The sequence below is a fragment of the Conger conger genome, chromosome 14 (genome assembly GCF_963514075.1).
Source record: "Conger conger chromosome 14, fConCon1.1, whole genome shotgun sequence".
Taxonomy (NCBI): domain Eukaryota; kingdom Metazoa; phylum Chordata; class Actinopteri; order Anguilliformes; family Congridae; genus Conger; species Conger conger.
Window position 1 is genome coordinate 24,887,879 of NC_083773.1, and position 17,500 is coordinate 24,905,378.

Below are 17,500 nucleotides of genomic sequence, written 5' to 3' on the forward strand. Positions count from 1 at the left end.
GGGGGTCAGCTCCCTGTCCAGCTCCCCTTCAAACAGCCTGGAGACCCAGTCGCAGACCCTGTCCCGGTCCCAGAGCATGGACATCGACACGGCCTCCTGCGAGAAGAGGTGAGGAGCGCGCCCGGCGCCCGGCAGCCCGGCTTTATACGGCCCCTGGGTGCACAGACAGCTCTTTCTTAATGTCTCTCAGCTCTCGTAGGTACTGTGCACAATCACCGCTTTTTATAGCAAAAGCAGCTGGGTGGCCTTTTTGCTGTATGCCGCAGATACAATTATAGATTCATTTGATTATGGTCTTAATGGGTTGCCATTGAAAAAGCAAAATGTAATATTGATATTTCATAAAATATTCATAAATAATATTTTAAATATGTGTTTGATTTTTACTTTGATTAAGCTGTCTCAGCTATAGCAATAGCCAGTGAAATATGTGTCAGCAGTAACTTCACAGTTTTTAATTTGAATATGACAGTAAAGCATGCTCAACGGTCCCAACACGGGCGTCCTTGACTTCAGACTGTTCTTCCCTCGACACTTCTGCCACTCTTCAAACAGTATGTTTTCCTCTTCATTGGCTGATTGGATTTACATTACGCTTACATTACGCTTACATTACATTACGTGGCATTTAGCAGACGCTCTTATCCAGAGCGACGTACAACAAAGTTCAAATCAAACACAAGAACAAGTGCAAAAAGTGAGAGGACAGTACTGTTCCGAGTCCTAGTGTAAACCTACAGAAATTCAGAACCCTTGAAGAGTACAATCAACTTTCAAACTAGCATACCACAGTTGGCAGCTAGAATACAACAATACAACAGCCAATAAAAACAACAATACCTGTATATTTACCATTAATCACTGCAGAGAAAGTGTCTTCACCGTGAGGTTAGCCTCTTTAGGTTAGGTTATCTCTTCAGTGAATGTGTCAACTGATGGCTCTTTTGATTCCTCATCCTTGTCCTCTTCCTCTTGCCCTCTGCAGTAGCCTGTCCCAGGTGGATGTGGACTCAGGAATAGAGAACATGGAGGTGGAGGAAAACGATCGCAGGGACAAGAGGACCCTGGCTGAGAAGGTAAGGGTGACCCAGATAGAGGAGCCAGTGGGTCTTGAATGCCCAGCTGCTGCTTTTCAAAGACCAGTCCACTGATGCTGCTTTTGTGTGGGCTTGTGTGCCTGCATGTTGAACTGAGAAAATGTGTCTCAAGGATCTATGCAGACAAGGTAATCTATGATAGAATCTGATAACACATCGAAGGAGTGAAAAGTGTTCAGTGAATCAAAATCATAATAACAGCTGATATTTCAAAATATTTTGAATGTTCCAAATTCATTACAACATTTGAAATGCAGATGCTATTTCATAAAAAGCTTGTTCATGGAGAGTACCGTTGAAAATGGGCATGTCTATTGTTTGAGGACACAGAGTACAGCAGAGGATTTCTAAAGACATGGTTCAGGAAAAAATGCATTAAGGTTGCCATGGCAGCGGGTGTCAGTGAGTGAGCGGCAGCATCTGTAGGGCTGGAGCGCTGGTGGAACAGCTGGGGATAGTCTGAGAGAGCACTGGTGTAGAGGCTGGGGATAGTCTGAGAGAGCGCTGGTGTAGAGGCTGGGGATAGTCTGAGGGAGCGCTGGTGTAGAGGCTGGGGATAGTCTGAGGGAGCGCTGGTGTAGAGGCTGGGGATAGTCTGAGAGAGCGCTGGTGTAGAGGCTGGGGATAGTCTGAGAGAGCGCTGGTGTAGAGGCTGGGGATAGTCTGAGAGAGCGCTGGTGTAGAGGCTGGGGATAGTCTGAGAGAGCGCTGGTGTAGAGGCTGGGGATAGTCTGAGAGAGCGCTGGTGTAGAGGCTGGGGATAGTCTGAGAGAGCGCTGGTGGAAAAGCTGGGGATAGTCTGAGAGAGCGCTGGTGTAGAGGCTGGGGATAGTCTGAGAGAGCGCTGGTGTCGAGGCTGGGGATAGTCTGAGAGAGTGCTGGTGTCGAGGCTGGGGATAGTCTGAGAGAGCGCTGGTGTAGAGGCTGGGGATAGTCTGAGAGAGCACTGGTGTAGAGGCTGGGGATAGTCTGAGGGAGCGCTGGTGTAGAGGCTGGGGATAGTCTGAGAGAGCGCTGGTGTCGAGGCTGGGGATAGTCTGAGAGAGCACTGGTGTCGAGGCTGGGGATAGTCTGAGAGAGCGCTGGTGTAGAGGCTGGGGATAGTCTGAGAGAGCGCTGGTGTAGAGGCTGAGACTGAGTGATAGTCACATTTATGAAAAATATAAATGTGTATTAAATGTTTCTTATGCCAAATTGCCCTGAAACACAAATGGGAAAGTTAAACAGATGTAATTCATAGTATTATCAATATTTGTGGTGGATATGTGCGCATCATAAAACTGATTTGGATGTCAGAATGAAATGAAAAGTGGGTTTCACCGGTTCTAATAAGGGGAGTGAATTAAATTTTCACCTGTTACACGGAATCACCCAGTAGGAAAGCCAAAGCAGTGCTATGAAAGCTGAGTGTGTTCTGCTGCAGCTAAACGAAAGGACAGACACATTCCCTGAAGCAGTGAGGGTTTTCAGTCTCAGACACTCCAGGTAGATCAGGGTTGGGCAGCTCCTGTCCTGGAGAGTCGGTGTGTATGTAGCCAAAATGTTGGCCCTCCGTGCCCTCCCTGAGGTAGACACGTGTGTGTACGTGTGTGTGTGTGTACGTGTGTGTGTACATGTGTGTACATGTGTGTGTGTTCTCCTCCAGGACTCCTCCAGTCAGGATGTGTCAGAGGAGCAGGCCCTGCAGCTCATCTGTAAGATCCTGCGTGTCTCCTGGAAGGAGCGTGACCGCGATGTCATCTTCCTCCCCTCCCTCGCCACCGAGTTCCACCAGCACCCGAAAGAAGGTAGGGAGGCCTAGAAGTGTGCAGATATTGAGGGTTAACGAACAATTCATCTCTTCTGCGTCATAACCAAGTACACTGCACATATAATGACTTCTCAGTTAAATGTATTGTTATTAATTGTAGCATTTTACTCTCATTATTGCAGTTATTATCATCATTGTATTAACTGTTTTTCTCTTCACAGTCTATGCAGATTTCAAGGACCTAATTGGGCAGATTCTGATGGAGGTCCTCATGATGTCCACCCAGTCGCGGGATGATAACCCCTTCGCCAGCCTGACCGCCACGTCTCAGCCAATCGCAGCTGCCAAATCCCCTGACCGCCACCTGACCCTCGTCCCTCCCTCCAGCCAGGGCAGCAGCCCCATGCTGGGCTGTGGAGGCTCCTTCGGGGCCAGCTCCCTGTCCAGGCAAGCTCAGAGCGCCGTGGAACCAAACACGCACGCACGCACGCACGCACGCACATACGCACGCACACACGTACACACACACACACACACACGTACACACACACACACACACACACACACACACACATATACACACACACGCACACACTCACACACGTACACTCACACACGTACACTCACACACGTACACACACACACACACACGTACACACACGTACACACACGTACACACACGTACACACACGTACACACACGTACACACACGTACACACGCATGTACACACACATACACACACACATGTACACGCACCCACACACACACACACACACACACACACCGAGATGCACACACACACACATGCGCGAACACACACACACACAAGCTTGTACACACACACACAAGCTTGTACACAAGCTTGTACACACCCACACACGTACACACGCATTCACACACAGACACACACAAACATATGCACATGCACACAAATATACACGCACACACACACAAACATACACGCATGCACACACGCACACAAACACACGCTCACATGCACACAGTAATCCACACACGCACACACACGTTCGCAAGGTACTTCTCTTATGCTGTGTGTTGCCTATGGGAGACCCCTATCATTTACAAAATTGTATGAGTGATCAACTCGACTACTTATCGTAGTTCTCAGAATCACCCTTCACACCAACAGAAGCAAATTCAATTGTTAATTGTTTGTGGTATTTTAATTTTAATTTTGCTCATCCTGTGTGACCTCATCTGAGGCATTCACACATAAGCCCTCTCACTGTTTTCCACTCAAAGTGCACACTGATCTAGGCAGGAAATCTAGCATTCTGAGGGGAGTGGTATAGCTTACCAAGTGCTGGTAACCTGTGGCCTATGGGGGGGGGGGGGGGTGTAATGCAGCTGTGACAACAGAAACAAGCCCATCAAGTCTCGCCTGTGCTTCTGATGACCCACTTAGAAGCCTGGGACTGTATTACGGAAACTTCCTAACTCTGAAGTCCTATTGTATCTGTATTGTTACCATGGTAATTTCAGTTAGGACCTGATTTAAGAAAATTGGCATTACAGAACAAAAGTTCCTATGTTCATTTTCCAATCCTAACTCCACATAGGAAACATGGATTACAGAAGCATCCTAATTTGGCAAATTCCAAACTGAAGTGTCCTGAATTTCCTGGTTTTAGTGTATCTTTTTCATCGTAGCTGTGGTTTCGGTAACTGAACCACAGTTAAGTGGCGCACCAGCTGATGAAATGAGTGTTTTTGGGGAAGGAGAGGGGACTGGTCTGTAACCTCGATCATCCCTCAGTTGGCGTTGGTGTAGTGAACACTGTGAACATGTCTGAGGCTGTGAGCGCTGATCTGCGATGTTGTTTGCAGTCTGTACGGCTGTAGCCCTCCTCCGCAGGCTGTGACCACACCCAGGATGACCGTACCGTCTCTCCCCTCCACCCCCGCCACGCCCATCACCCCCGCCACGCCCGTCTCCCCGGGCCCCCCCGTCCCCCCGCGGCACTCCTCCGCCCCCATGTCCGCTCCCCTGCCTATCTCTCCGAGGTACCGCCCGTACTCGGTTAGCTCCCCCTGGGGGGCCTCCTCCTCCCCGGCCCCCTGCCCCAGGGCTGGGTCTGCGGGCCCCGTGCCCCCCAGCCCCCAGGGCCTCCCCTCCAGCCCTCAGCCTGCCCCTGTCAGCTCCCCTCCGTTCCGCCGTCCTGCTGCAATGCTGCTCCCCCTCACCTCCTCCTCCTCCTCCTCCTCCTCCTCTACCTCCGCCGGGGCCCAGCGGACCGCCCAAAACACCCGGATCCCTCCTAGGTACTGGACGGCCTGTGTGACCCGCACAAAGTAGCTCCTGCTACAGACTTTAACCCAGTCAGCCCGTTTTACCTCACTCACTGCCTGGCGTCTTGTGTTTTGTTGAGCTTTTTCGGGTTTTGCGGGTGAATTCACAAACTAATTGAGATTCTAATGCTTTGGTTTGAATTAACCAGAGGGCACTAGCTAAACCCTGAAATCCAAGAACAGATGTGAGTGCCTAACGACTGTTTTGAGTACATTCAGGGCAATACTATTCTCCATTAGAGCGTATTTAGTCACACATAGAAGAATGCTGCACCATTGTGCTTCCTTCTGTTCAAGTGGGAGCCATGATATTGAATCCTAATTTACATTTACAAATCTGTCCACTGGCAGTGTAGAAATGGAAAGCACATTTATTGTTTGAAAACTTTTCACTGCAAAGAAATATGTTGTGTGAATAGCATGGATTTTTTCTCAGCCATGCTTGTAAGCCCACCTGCACCAGTCTCCACTTGGCACAGGCAGTCTATGGGTGCGGCTGACCTGAGGAGATCCTCTGGTGTGCTGCTGGCTGAAGTCGTTCCAGTCTGGTTAACTCTGGGGCTGGCTGTGCATGGAGCTCCCAGCCCAGGCAGGGTCACTCCAGGTCATCACTGCAACTAGGACTAGTGCGTTAGCTGGACACACCATGGAGTAGTTCCTTTGCTTCTTTCTGAACTGTGAAGTCAGCCATTGTGTAATGTATACTGATGTTTTATTGTCACATGCATTGCATCATGAGTAAAATACCAGTACACAAGGGGATGCAGAACTTTACAGTTTTTGGCTTTATTGATTTCTGCACCTTGACGTTTTTTCGCACCCAGCATAAAAACAAGGACTTCAATTTGCTTATGACGCAGAAGGCATTATTTGGATTTTATTGATGTAATGTAGTTTCCATCTCAGCAGATTTTAGTTTGTGGGTTTAGTGCAGCACAGGGACGTGAGGGAGCTCTGGACAGAGCAGCAGTCAGAAACCAGATATCGAGCTCCAGATCATTGCGTGTGTTCCTGTGCGTTTTAGCCAGCGGGAGCCACTCTTCACCTGACAGCCGGCCTTGAGCCCTTTGAAGCGCTGATCGACAGCCTGGTCTAACGCATCCCGCTGTGATCTTGCCGATGTAGCCGTCGCTCCTGATATAGTTTCGAGCTTGATTTCTCCCTCACCGTTTTGCACGAGGCATGTGTATGGCTTTAACTGGGAATATTTCAAAGTCGCATGACGTCTTGACAGTCTCTGTTAAATATAATTTGTTTGGTAAGTCAGGATAGTAGATCATTAGCGTATTTGCAAGCGGTGACGAATGAAGGAGCAGGTTTCAGGAGACAGACTGCTCGTGGCTTGAACAGTAATCCTCTCCACGTCCTCCTCTCATCTTCCTATTTATGTTTTTATTTTCCTTTCTGCTTGTCCTTCACGGTTGCCTTTCCATTTCACACCCTGTCCTCCCTCTTTCCTTCCCTTCCCCTTCTGTCGCCCCCCCCCCCCCCCCCCCCCCCGGCTGTCCAGTTTCTACGACAGCCCCCTCTCCCTCCTCTTCTTCGCCCTCTCCGACGTCTCAGAGGACAGCAGCGATGACGAGACTCAGGAGGAGGAGGAGGATTTTTCTAGGGTGACCTTCGGGTCCAGGTACCTGTGCTGAGCCTGTGTGCTGGCAGACTGCGTTTCCCAGCATGCTGTCTGGCCGCTAACACTGCGCTGCTGAGCCTGGCCATTTTCCACGTATAACCTGCCTTCCGTGCGCAACAACTGCAGTTTTTTTGGGGGAAAAATTCGATGTATGAAAAACGACTTTCTTGAAAATATTGTAATCATATATTCATACTCTAGAGGTCATTTTTTCCTTTCTTTCATTGTGTAATGTCCCTGTTGCTTTTTGTCTATTGACACTGGCCATAATGGGGCACTCATTTGGTACCCAGGGGTCAAAAGCTAATCACAAACTTCAGATCTTGATCATTTCATGGGACCCTTGATCTGGCAGCATCTCTTCACATCTGATAGATGTTTTCTCATGTAATTGAAAGACTAAAAAAGTATTGTTGCACTGCTACTGAATTTAAACCACATGCACTATCCTGTATCCCTTATGGAAAGGCACAGGATTTTATTGCAATTTGATGGTCCTGAACTGCACTGTACAATGCAGTTTATGTTAAGTCATTTAATTTAAAGTTATAGAAAACCATATGATTTTAATTTGTTAGAAACATACTAGTTTAGGTAATTTCTTATCCATCTGTTTATTTGTAAATGCCACGCATTGCCTTTGGCCAGTGCAGCTCCCACAGTGAGCTGTAGGATTCATGTTGAGGGTGAAGGCACGCATGGACCCAGGGACTTGTATAATTAACACCAGGCTTTGATAACCAAGCGTGCGCAAAGTATGTCCTGCAAATAAGGATCTGATGGCCTCTGAGGAGAGTGTTATCCTAATTTGCTGCAGATTCCACGGAAATTGTGTTGCGGAGAGATAACACGACTAACCGGTAGAGCCAGAGATTTGCTGTGGAGTGTGTCTATTGACCAGTGGCCCGAGACCTGGGGATGTCCACCTAACAAGGCAGATAAACATACTTTTGTTAAATCTCCTTTTCTCAGCTTTCTAAGAACTAGGTCTCAGAACCAAAGCTAGTGGATGGATATTTGCTTTGAAAACAAGTGTTCTTGTAGATGTTTATGATGTAATGTAGAGCAATATGTTCCGTATCTAATTTTGTTTCCATACCCAGGAAGTTTTTAATTCATTGGACTTGAGATTTCTGTTACACTGTGATATTACTGTATAGTATTTCCAGTGCAGTCCATTGGCTTGACTTCATAAGTATCTCACAGAGGTTTTGCTTCATGGTGACATAGTGAAGCGGGCGAGGTAAAACTGGGTAGCTGGCTGTAGTTCATGTCGGATGCAAAGCGAGTCCCCGTGTGGGCGATTCAGGTTTCTCCCTGCGGTGGGTGATGAGTTCCATTGTCTTCACAGCCTGGGCGCGTCTGGAGGGGGCGTGGTGTCCGACTCGGCCAGTGACCGCTTCACCATTGAGGCGTGCAAGGAGACGGAGATGCTGAACTACCTCATCGAACGCTTTGACAGGGTGGGCATGGAGGAGAGGAAGGCTCCCAAGGTACCCCCAAACGCACTTCAGAAAGAAGAGAAATGTCTGCAATGAAAGCTAGTTCTTTTTTTTATTTATAAACATTTTTGTTCGTATTCAACTTACAGTACGTGTCTTAAGTTAATAAATTTACTGGTTATTCATTTATTCATAAGGGTTATTATTGGGTTATGATGGGGGACTTGTTTGAGGTTTGGCAATGGTTTTATTAATGTTAATAATATTATTCCTGTGTGAAAATATTAATGCTCTCTGTAGTCACAAAGTACACCATAATGCACGTTAAGTATAACCCAAATAACAGGGTGAAAGTAATGCTCTATCCAGACAATAATAATAGGCCTGAATAATGAGGTCATAATAGTCTGCAGTCATGCTGAGATGATTTCTGTGTATCCACATCAGTTACTGAATGCAACAAGGAACATTTGAAAGGCTGGCATAAAGCTGCTGTTGTTTCTGCTATACCGTAGGGATTCTCAGTGAGGAACACACCGAAATACAGTTAATAATTTGAAATGAATTCTGTTCAATAGCCGTGGAATATTAAATACTTTTTCTCTCTGCAGGGGTATTTGGTATGGAAGATAATAAAGCCACTAATATCGTTGCTTTCTTTCAGATGTGCAGCCAGCCTTGTGTCAGCCAGTTGCTCAGCAACATTCGCTCCCAGTGTATTTCCCATGCTGCCCTGGTCCTGCAGGGCACCCTCACGCAGCCCAGGTGAGCAACTGGTCCTTTGTCCAATCAGGTGCCAGGTTGTGGCATCCAATCAAACAAGTAGGCGGGTTTTTACTGATTTAACAATGGTTTTATCAGTCTAAATCTTTAGTACAGAATGCTGGTCCCATCACTTGCTTCCTTAATATGTCAAGCAAAATTGCTCTCATAGTAGACCGCAGTATTTGCCCAAAAGGGTTTTGGCATGGTAGTGAATGCCTGTGTTTCTTCCCTGGGGGCTGCAAGATTGCTGTCTTATAAAACCATGAGTGTTAAAAAGGAAATGGTATGAAACGCATTTGTGGCCCTCTGGTACTAGGAGCCGGTTTGAAGTGATAGTTGAAAGCAGTGGTGGGTGGGTGGCTGGTGATCAGTTTGGCCAGGTTTGGGTGACTCCGTGCCCCCTCTCTCTGCTCAGGTCCCTGCTGCAGCAGTCCCTGCTGGTGCCCTACATGCTGTGCAGAAACCTGCCCTATGGCTTCATACAGGAACTGGTGCGCATGACCCACCAAGAGGAAGAAGTGTTTAAGCAGGTGAGCTAAGATCACGGGCTGGTCCCCCTTCTTATGTGCCGAGAGCGCCGTTCCGATCAGCGGCACAGCTTGTGATGGATTCAGAGCTTATTGGCCGGTGGAGGGAATCGCTCTCGCATCGACGGAACCGGGGAATAATTCCATTCCTTAGGGGACTTTCAGAGATGCGACTGCCAAAGATATTGGCCTTCACTTAAAACACGAGGGAGGTGTGAATAATTATCCAAACTTACCGCATGTGGCTGGCAGAAAGGCCACAACAAATATCTGTGGAGGGAGGCTTAGATTAGTGAGCTTGCCTATTTATGAATTCTAATGAGAGTTTTAGATTTCTTCGTTATATAAAATTGCTTGCAGTGGTAACTGAGGGAGGCGACTCTTCCCAATTTTCCTGAAATAGCAGGTCACGGCATCCCGTGAGATTCATTAATTTCAATGTCGTGTTGTTAATTAATCCTTCATTCTACCAAGGAGACTTCCTTTAATATATACAGGAGAACATTTACAGAGATATTCTGATTGGGAAATGAATCCATGCTGTGCCATAGTTGTATGCTGTAAATATACTTACAGCATACAACTGGAATGCTTTGTATAATTGTATAGAATATTACAGAAATTATCTGTATATAATTGTTATTTATTGTGTACTCTGCTAATAACAGGTTTTTTTTGAGAGGTGCTGTAGTTTGAAAAGAAACTTTCGCCTATTGGACCGGCAAGTGCCTCAGTTGCAATTGTAAAACGATAATAAACCAAACGGTGCATCGTACTGTTCAGGGGCGATGCAGAGCTCTGGGCGTCGGGACATTTTGGAGGGAGGGGAAGTGGAGTGTGAAATTTGGGCGTGGGAACACGATGTACCTCCCTGGCCCTCAAATGAATTCAGACCCGCAGCTTGAATTGCAAATGGAGGACCTGCCATAGCACAAACACAGTGAAGCTGACAGTGCATTTCAATGGTATACTGAACCCCTGAGCTTCTGCTGTTAAAGACAAGCTCAAATTCAGTCAATTCGTCATAACCACGCAAACACGTCTTAAAGTATATATTCCTTGAAATTAATTACAAAAAATTCCAATACTTGTGTATTTTCACTCCAAAGCTTTTTTATTTATTTTTTTTCCATCCACTTCCTGGAAAATTATTTGCATTTAGATTTTATGTGATCGTGGGCATATATGTCAGTCAATTTTCTGTTCCCCTCCAGTCAATATCCTTTCAATCAACGGCAGGCATTCCTATTTCACACCCATCTCCTGTCCACACCAGTCAAATCGACTCCCCGCCCTTCAAAAATTGCCCTGGAAAGATTAGTTTTGCTCACTTATACCGTACGTCATATCGCAGAAGCGAGTGCCACTCTCACCTCCGTTGCAGCTTGTCTTTAACGGTCTTTGATTTATAGATCGGAAATGCGTTGTCCTTCTTCGCCTGTACTTCAGCTGTCTCTGAACGTTCTGTCTCAGCTGAGCTTTTCAACTGAAAGGGTTTGTGTTTTTCCTCCTCTGCAGATCTTCATCCCTATTCTCCAAGGGCTGGCTCAGGCCGTGAAAGAGTGCTCCTTCGACAGTGATAATTTTAAATATCCCTTGATGGTAAGGCAACGCAAAGAGCTGGTTGATAGTTTCACGTTGTCTTTGTTTTGAACCAGTCTGCCCATATGAGCAAAATCAGCCCTGAGAAACTGATTTATTATAGGGTCCAAATGCAGCTCTTTGCAGTCTCTGTACTATGAAATATGAGTTTCAAAGCAAGTGTAGAACGATGGTTACACATGGTTGAACAAAGCATTGTTTTATGGATTATTCCAGTAAATTACAATCTGGGTGCTTTGCTTTGCTTATAACCCTGAGAGCCAGTATTACAAACCAAACGATTTTTATCGAATCAGTTCAGTGCCCTGCCCTGTACCTTTGTCCTGTTCAGTAGAGCGTGGTTGTCTTTCTGAGGGTTTTTCCTGGTAAAGCCTCTGTTCCATGTTACACACGCCCAAGGTCCCTTTGAGTGTAACCGTAGCCTAATCTCTGCTTGTGCTGTACTTCAGAGTCTGTGTGTGTGCGTACGTGCGTGAGTGTGTGTCTGTGCGCGTATGTGCGTGAGTGAGTGTCTGTGCATGTGTGTCTGTGTGTGAGTGTGTGTGTGTGTCTGTGCGTGCGTGGGTGTGTGTGTCTGTGCATGCGTGTGTTGCGTGTGTGTTTGTGAGAGAGAGAGTTCTTACTAAAGGGCTGGCAGGCAGGAGAGGAGGAATTAAACTCCCTTCTTGCTGGTCTCCAGCCTCACACGAGTGTGGTAGAATGCCTTCACAGCTCTGAGCTGCATGTCTGGAACTTTTAATGGGCAGATATGGAAAGCAGCCAAACTTTTTATTTCTGTTCCTCTTCAGTACTGTACGCGTTACACCTTCCGATTGTCTCGGGAGGGACTTTGATTTTTCCGTGTGCTCTGCAGTGCTTCAGTGGAATTCATGTTAAACAGTCTACTGCGCTGTAGATAAAGGCATTCGCATTATGGAACAAGCTCCTTTTTTTATACTAATTTCATACTGTGAACTTTATATTTGTACGTCTTCACAGATTTATGTGTTATGCATGATAATGTAGTGTTTGGGGTAGGTGAGGTTGCATGTTCTATTGCTGTAACCATTGGCTTCCAAGGATTCGCTATGTGAAAATGGCAAAATAACACTGCGTACATTAATACGTTGCTTGTGAGAATAAAATCATGTGGGATGGTTGATCTGACCAGTGGGTTGCATCTGCTTGATCAGTGTAAGGGCATGTGACCTTGTCCTTCATATGAAATGTACAGTTTTAAGCATTTAAGAATGAATATGATGCTATGATGAATAATGTATCATCGCCCTCATCAGGTACACATCCACAATTACGATTATCCACATCATCTAGTTTAGTAATAAATTAGCTTGTATGGTGCCACAGATTTCATAGAGTGTAGATAATGCAAATAAATAAAAAGATAAATCAAAAACTCTGCACTGCAGTTTATTTTCCTAATTTAGCAAGTTGTTTTTTAATTTATTTAAAGACATCTGTTACCATAAAAAGCTTACAACCTACAGTAATGACTGTGCAGCATAAGTCACTTTTGACACCTGAGTTCCACCTCCTTCCGGAACCCATTATTATCCTCTGCAGGGTAAATCCTGAATGCTGATTTACTGTGATCTGAATGGTTGGTGTGTGATGTTAAATAATGCTTTTGTGCTCATGTTTTCCAGGCTTTAGCAGAACTATGTGAAATAAAGTACGGAAAGACTCACCCAGTGTGCAATTTGGTAAGTATTTTTTTAACATCATGACAATATTCACACACAAGTGTAGTGACTTTGCTGTTGTCATATGTTTTTTTTTTTTGTCTTTTTGTCTTTCTGACTTAAGCCCTTACTTTGTTTTTCTCCCTGCTTTTGGATGGCCATTCATATTAATAAGCCCATCTCATTGCTTCAGTGTCATCCATCCAATAGCTATTCACAGCCAATCACGTGTGTCCTCAGAGTCAGCAGTTGCTTACTTTCACAGCAGTGCAGTGACTGAGCTGTGCTGTTGTCCCATGCTGCTGGCTCAGGGAATCTACTCCACCGTTCTCCACCAGTCTGTGTGACTCCTGTGAAATAGTCACTGGCACACTCTGGATCTCATCACTGAACCCAGTGTGAGGGCTTTGGTACCATTCAGGAAGCTGCTTTTTGGTCCTGGGTTGCCCTTGAAAGTTTATTTTTTACATGTATAGAAAGGTGTTTGACTTTCCGATGATTTATATGTTTTCTGAAAATGTTGTTTCTGTAGCTGTACATTTCCCACAAAACAAAAATCTAAACTGTATTTGGGAGTTGATTTGAGAAATTGGATTTAAGCAAAGCATACAATGTCTCTTTAATAGTCTGGCCCGTGTGAGATTGAACATGGCATGGCATGACAGTATTGTGGGGACAGTGATGTTCTTCTGTGTGCTCTCAGGCTTCTAGCACAGTGAAATAATGCGCCTCTTGCCTCTGAGGCCAGGAGGTGCAGAGTCTGTGCTCCTTGTGCTAGCACAGTGAAATAAACCCCCTCTCCCTGCACAGATCACCTCTGCCCCTGTAGAGAGGAGGTGCAGAGTCTGTGCTCCCTGTGCTAGCACAGTGAAATAAACCCCCTCTCTCTGCACAGATCACCTCTGCCCCTGAAGAGAGGAGGTGCAGAGTCTGTGCTCCCTGTGCTAGCACAGTGAATTAAACCCCCTCTCTCTGCACAGATCACCTCGATGCCCCTGTGGTGCCCAGAGCCTCTTAGCCCTGGGACCGGCCGGGAGGTGCAGAGAATGTCCTTCCTGGGGGCCTTCTTCAGCCTGTCCGTCTTCGCAGAGGACGATGTGAGTCAACTCTCCTCAAAGCACAACTCAACTAATAAAGCGCCATTTGTTGTTGGACGATATGAACGCAGGGTTAGAACCATGGATACACCTAATGATCAAGCCCAAGGAAGAAAAAACCTCCGAACAGTGGAGGAAGGGAGGAGCGGTTTTTACAGTGTGGCTGTGTGACAGTGTAGCACAGTGGTCACCAACCCTGTTCCTGGAGATCTACCATCCTGTTGGTTTTCATTTCAACCCAAATTAGGCACACCTCATTCTACTCATTAGCAGCTCAACAGGATCTTTAGATGGATGAGGTGTGCTTGGCTGAGGTTGGAGTGAAAATCAACAGGATGACTGGAGGACAGAAACAGGGCTGGTCAGCCCTGGTGTGGCAGAATGACTAAAAAGCTGAAAGTTAATTTGTGCCTTTTGGCAACAAAAAAAAAAGAAAGAAAAAAAGATTAATACATTTATCAGTGAACTCGCCACCAATCTTAGTCAGTGCCGTTACCATCCTGCATCAGACTCCAGTCCATCACACCAGTATCTTTATATTATCTGAGAGGTGAGTGTGTGTTGTTTCAGACCAAAGTGGGAGACAAGTACTTCTCCGGGCCTGCAATCACCCTGGATAACACGCGGGTGGTGAGCCAGTCTCTGCAGCACTACCTGGAGTCGGCCCGGGTGAGTGTCTCTGACAGAGCCCCTCAAGTGTGAAACTGCCTGTGCATCTGCTCACATTCATCAGCGCTTGCTGTTTTTACTGGCTCATACATTACACAAACACCATTTACAATGCATTTCATTTATTATGAGGGCTGTAGAATCCAGAGCATTCTCCAGTTGGGAATAAAGAGATTAAGTACCAAAAGCACCATCTCCAAATGCCTCAGAGAGCCATTTACTTTAGTGCTAAAGTTTGTGTAGCCCAAATTAAACTGAGTCGTGTTAGGTAATAGCAGCGCGGTTTAGGCACATGCAGATGTGCTCATTTTGAAAGCCAGGGAATGTTCCACTGATTTTATTCCAAAATATTTCAACCTGACAAAATATTCTATGTGGACAGTATAGGCCTATGTTTTGTTGAAAAGTAAGGTTAATTATATTCACCATGAAGGTAATAGAATACATGCAGATAAGTCTTTGCGAGGTTCAGGTATAGTTTAGCAGACAAGCTTGGATGTAGCTATGTGACTGCTGTCAGTTCTTTTTCATAACATCATGCTGCACTGAAATGATTGCTTTGGTGTGAAGTGTAATAACTTGTCCTGCTGGTCACCAGGGTGATCTCTTTAAAATCCTCCACAACATCTTGCTGAATGGAGAAACTCGTGAGGCTGCTCTCAGCTACATGGCAGCACTCGTCAACCGCAACGTGAAGAAGGCCCAGATGCAGGTGAGGGTTGTGTCAGGACAGGGGCTCAGCACTGGCTGCACTAGTCAGTCTCACAACAGTGTAGCCTCTACAGTTATTTATTGGGAACATGAGTTAAGCTTTCAGAGTTTTCTTATATTGTGTCTGTGAAGGACACATACAGCTAATATATACTCGCAGAAAGCTCACTCCGAGCCTTCACATTGGTGTAGACTGTACACTGTGAGATGAAGTATTCTATAGCACTGTGAGATGAAGTATTCTATAACACTGTGAGATTAAGTATTCTATAACACTGTGAGATTAAGTATTCTATAACATAGAAGTTGTCAGGACCGAGAGATTGTATCAGTGACTTCACTCCCCATCCTCTCCTAGACGGACGACAAGCTGGTGTCCACGGACGGCTTCATGCTCAACTTCCTGTGGGTGCTGCAGCAGCTCAGCATGAAGATCAAGCTGGAGACGGTGGACCCCTTCTACATCTTCCACCCCAAGTGCCGTCTGAGCGTGTGCAGTGAGGAGACGCGGCTGAAGGCCACCATGGAGGAGCTGAAGGGCTGGCTGCTCGAGCTGCGTGAGTGGGAGTGTGACCCGCGGGCGAGAGCGAGGCCCTGCATGACAACCAAACCCTGCATGACACACGCTGTACCCACAGAACACTGTGTGCCTTTACCAAACCCCGCATGACATGCTGTACCCACAGAACACTGTGTGCCTTTACACCCAAACCCCGCATGACACGCTGTACCCACAGAACACTGTGTGCCTTTACACCCAAACCCCGCATGACACACGTTGTACCCACAGAACACTGTGTGCCTTTACCAAACCCCGCATGACACGCTGTACCCACAGAACACTGTGTGCCTTTACACCCAAACCCCGCATGACACACGCTGTACCCACAGAACACTGTGTGCCTTTACACCCAAACCCCGCATGACACACGCTGTACCCACAGAACACTGTGTGCCTTTACCGAACCCCGCATGACATGCTGTACCCACAGAACACTGTGTGCCTTTACACCCAAACCCCGCATGACATGCTGTACCCACAGAACACTGTGTACCTTTACACCCAAACCCTGCATGACACACACTGTACCCACAGAACACTGTGTGCCTTTACCAAACCCTGCATGACACACGCTGTACCCACAAAACACTGTGTGCCTTTACACCCAAACCCCGCATGACACACGCTGTACCCACAGAACACTGTGTGCCTTTACCAAACCCTGCATGACACACACTGTACCCACAGAACACTGTGTGCCTTTACACCCAAACCCTGCATGACACACACTGTACCCACAGAACACTGTGTGCCTTTACACCCAAACCCTGCATGACACACACTGTACCCACAGAACACTGTGTGCCTTTACCAAACCCTGAATAACACACACTGTACCCACAGAACACTATGTGCCTGTACACAACTAAACCCCGCATGACACACACTGTACCCACAGAACACTGCCTTTACACAAACAAACTCCGCTTGACACACATTTTACCTGAAGAATGCTGCCTTTGCACTAACAAACTCCACTTGACACACATTTTACCTTCAGAATGCTGCCTTTACACGAACAAACCCCACATGACACACACTGTACCTACAGAACACTGTGTGCCTGTACACAACCAAACCCTGCATGACACACTCTGTACCTACGGCACCAAACACCCCATGGCACACACTGTACCCACAGAACGCTGTGTCTACCGTTTTAATTTCAACCCTAATTTAGCACACCTGATTGACTTTAACAGGTTGAGGCCTCTAGCTGTGGAATGAGATGATTTTCAGGACCGTAGATCTCTGGAAACACTGCCCTAAGGTCTGCTGTCGAGTATTACTGCAGGTCATGAGTACAGCTGCAGACAAGTCCTGTTACGTGTGTGTGAAACACTGTGTCCCCTTGCTGTTTCTAATCCAGATGAAGACCCAGCAAAGTTCTCTGAGCCCAAGTTCCCCACAGAGTGCTTCTTCCTGACGCTGCACGCCCACCACCTGTCCATCCTGCCCGGTTGCCGGCGGTACATCCGCCGACTGCGCGCCATCCGTGAGCTCAACAGGTCAGATAACAGGGAGAATGAGTCATAGAATCCCTGACGCCTCACTCTGACCAATCACAGAGAGATGGAGTCATAGAGTGACTGACACATCCCTCTGGCCAATCACAGAGAGACCAATTCATTGAGTGACTGACACTTCCCTCTCCTCTA

The 17,500-nt window shown here is 46.6% G+C and overlaps 1 protein-coding gene across 2 annotated transcripts in view; it reads left to right on the plus strand.

The window, feature by feature from the left end:
* The window catches only part of ube4b (ubiquitination factor E4B, UFD2 homolog (S. cerevisiae)), a 43,879-nt gene that overhangs the window by 13,409 nt on the left and 12,970 nt on the right, over positions 1-17,500 (plus strand). Inside the window, exons 3-18 of one of the 2 annotated variants that reach the window (XM_061219545.1) lie at positions 1-108; positions 986-1,076; positions 2,743-2,884; positions 3,069-3,294; positions 4,697-5,131; positions 6,669-6,788; positions 8,140-8,281; positions 8,895-8,995; positions 9,411-9,525; positions 11,041-11,124; positions 12,768-12,824; positions 13,784-13,900; positions 14,471-14,569; positions 15,168-15,281; positions 15,639-15,837; positions 17,212-17,350. The exon at positions 1-108 is cut by the window's left edge and continues 28 nt beyond it. In XM_061219545.1, the coding sequence (XP_061075529.1) occupies positions 1-108; positions 986-1,076; positions 2,743-2,884; positions 3,069-3,294; positions 4,697-5,131; positions 6,669-6,788; positions 8,140-8,281; positions 8,895-8,995; positions 9,411-9,525; positions 11,041-11,124; positions 12,768-12,824; positions 13,784-13,900; positions 14,471-14,569; positions 15,168-15,281; positions 15,639-15,837; positions 17,212-17,350 (2,289 nt within the window). The remainder of the gene's footprint in view (positions 109-985; positions 1,077-2,742; positions 2,885-3,068; positions 3,295-4,696; positions 5,132-6,668; positions 6,789-8,139; positions 8,282-8,894; positions 8,996-9,410; positions 9,526-11,040; positions 11,125-12,767; positions 12,825-13,783; positions 13,901-14,470; positions 14,570-15,167; positions 15,282-15,638; positions 15,838-17,211; positions 17,351-17,500) is intronic. The other variant, XM_061219546.1, reaches the window with a different exon arrangement.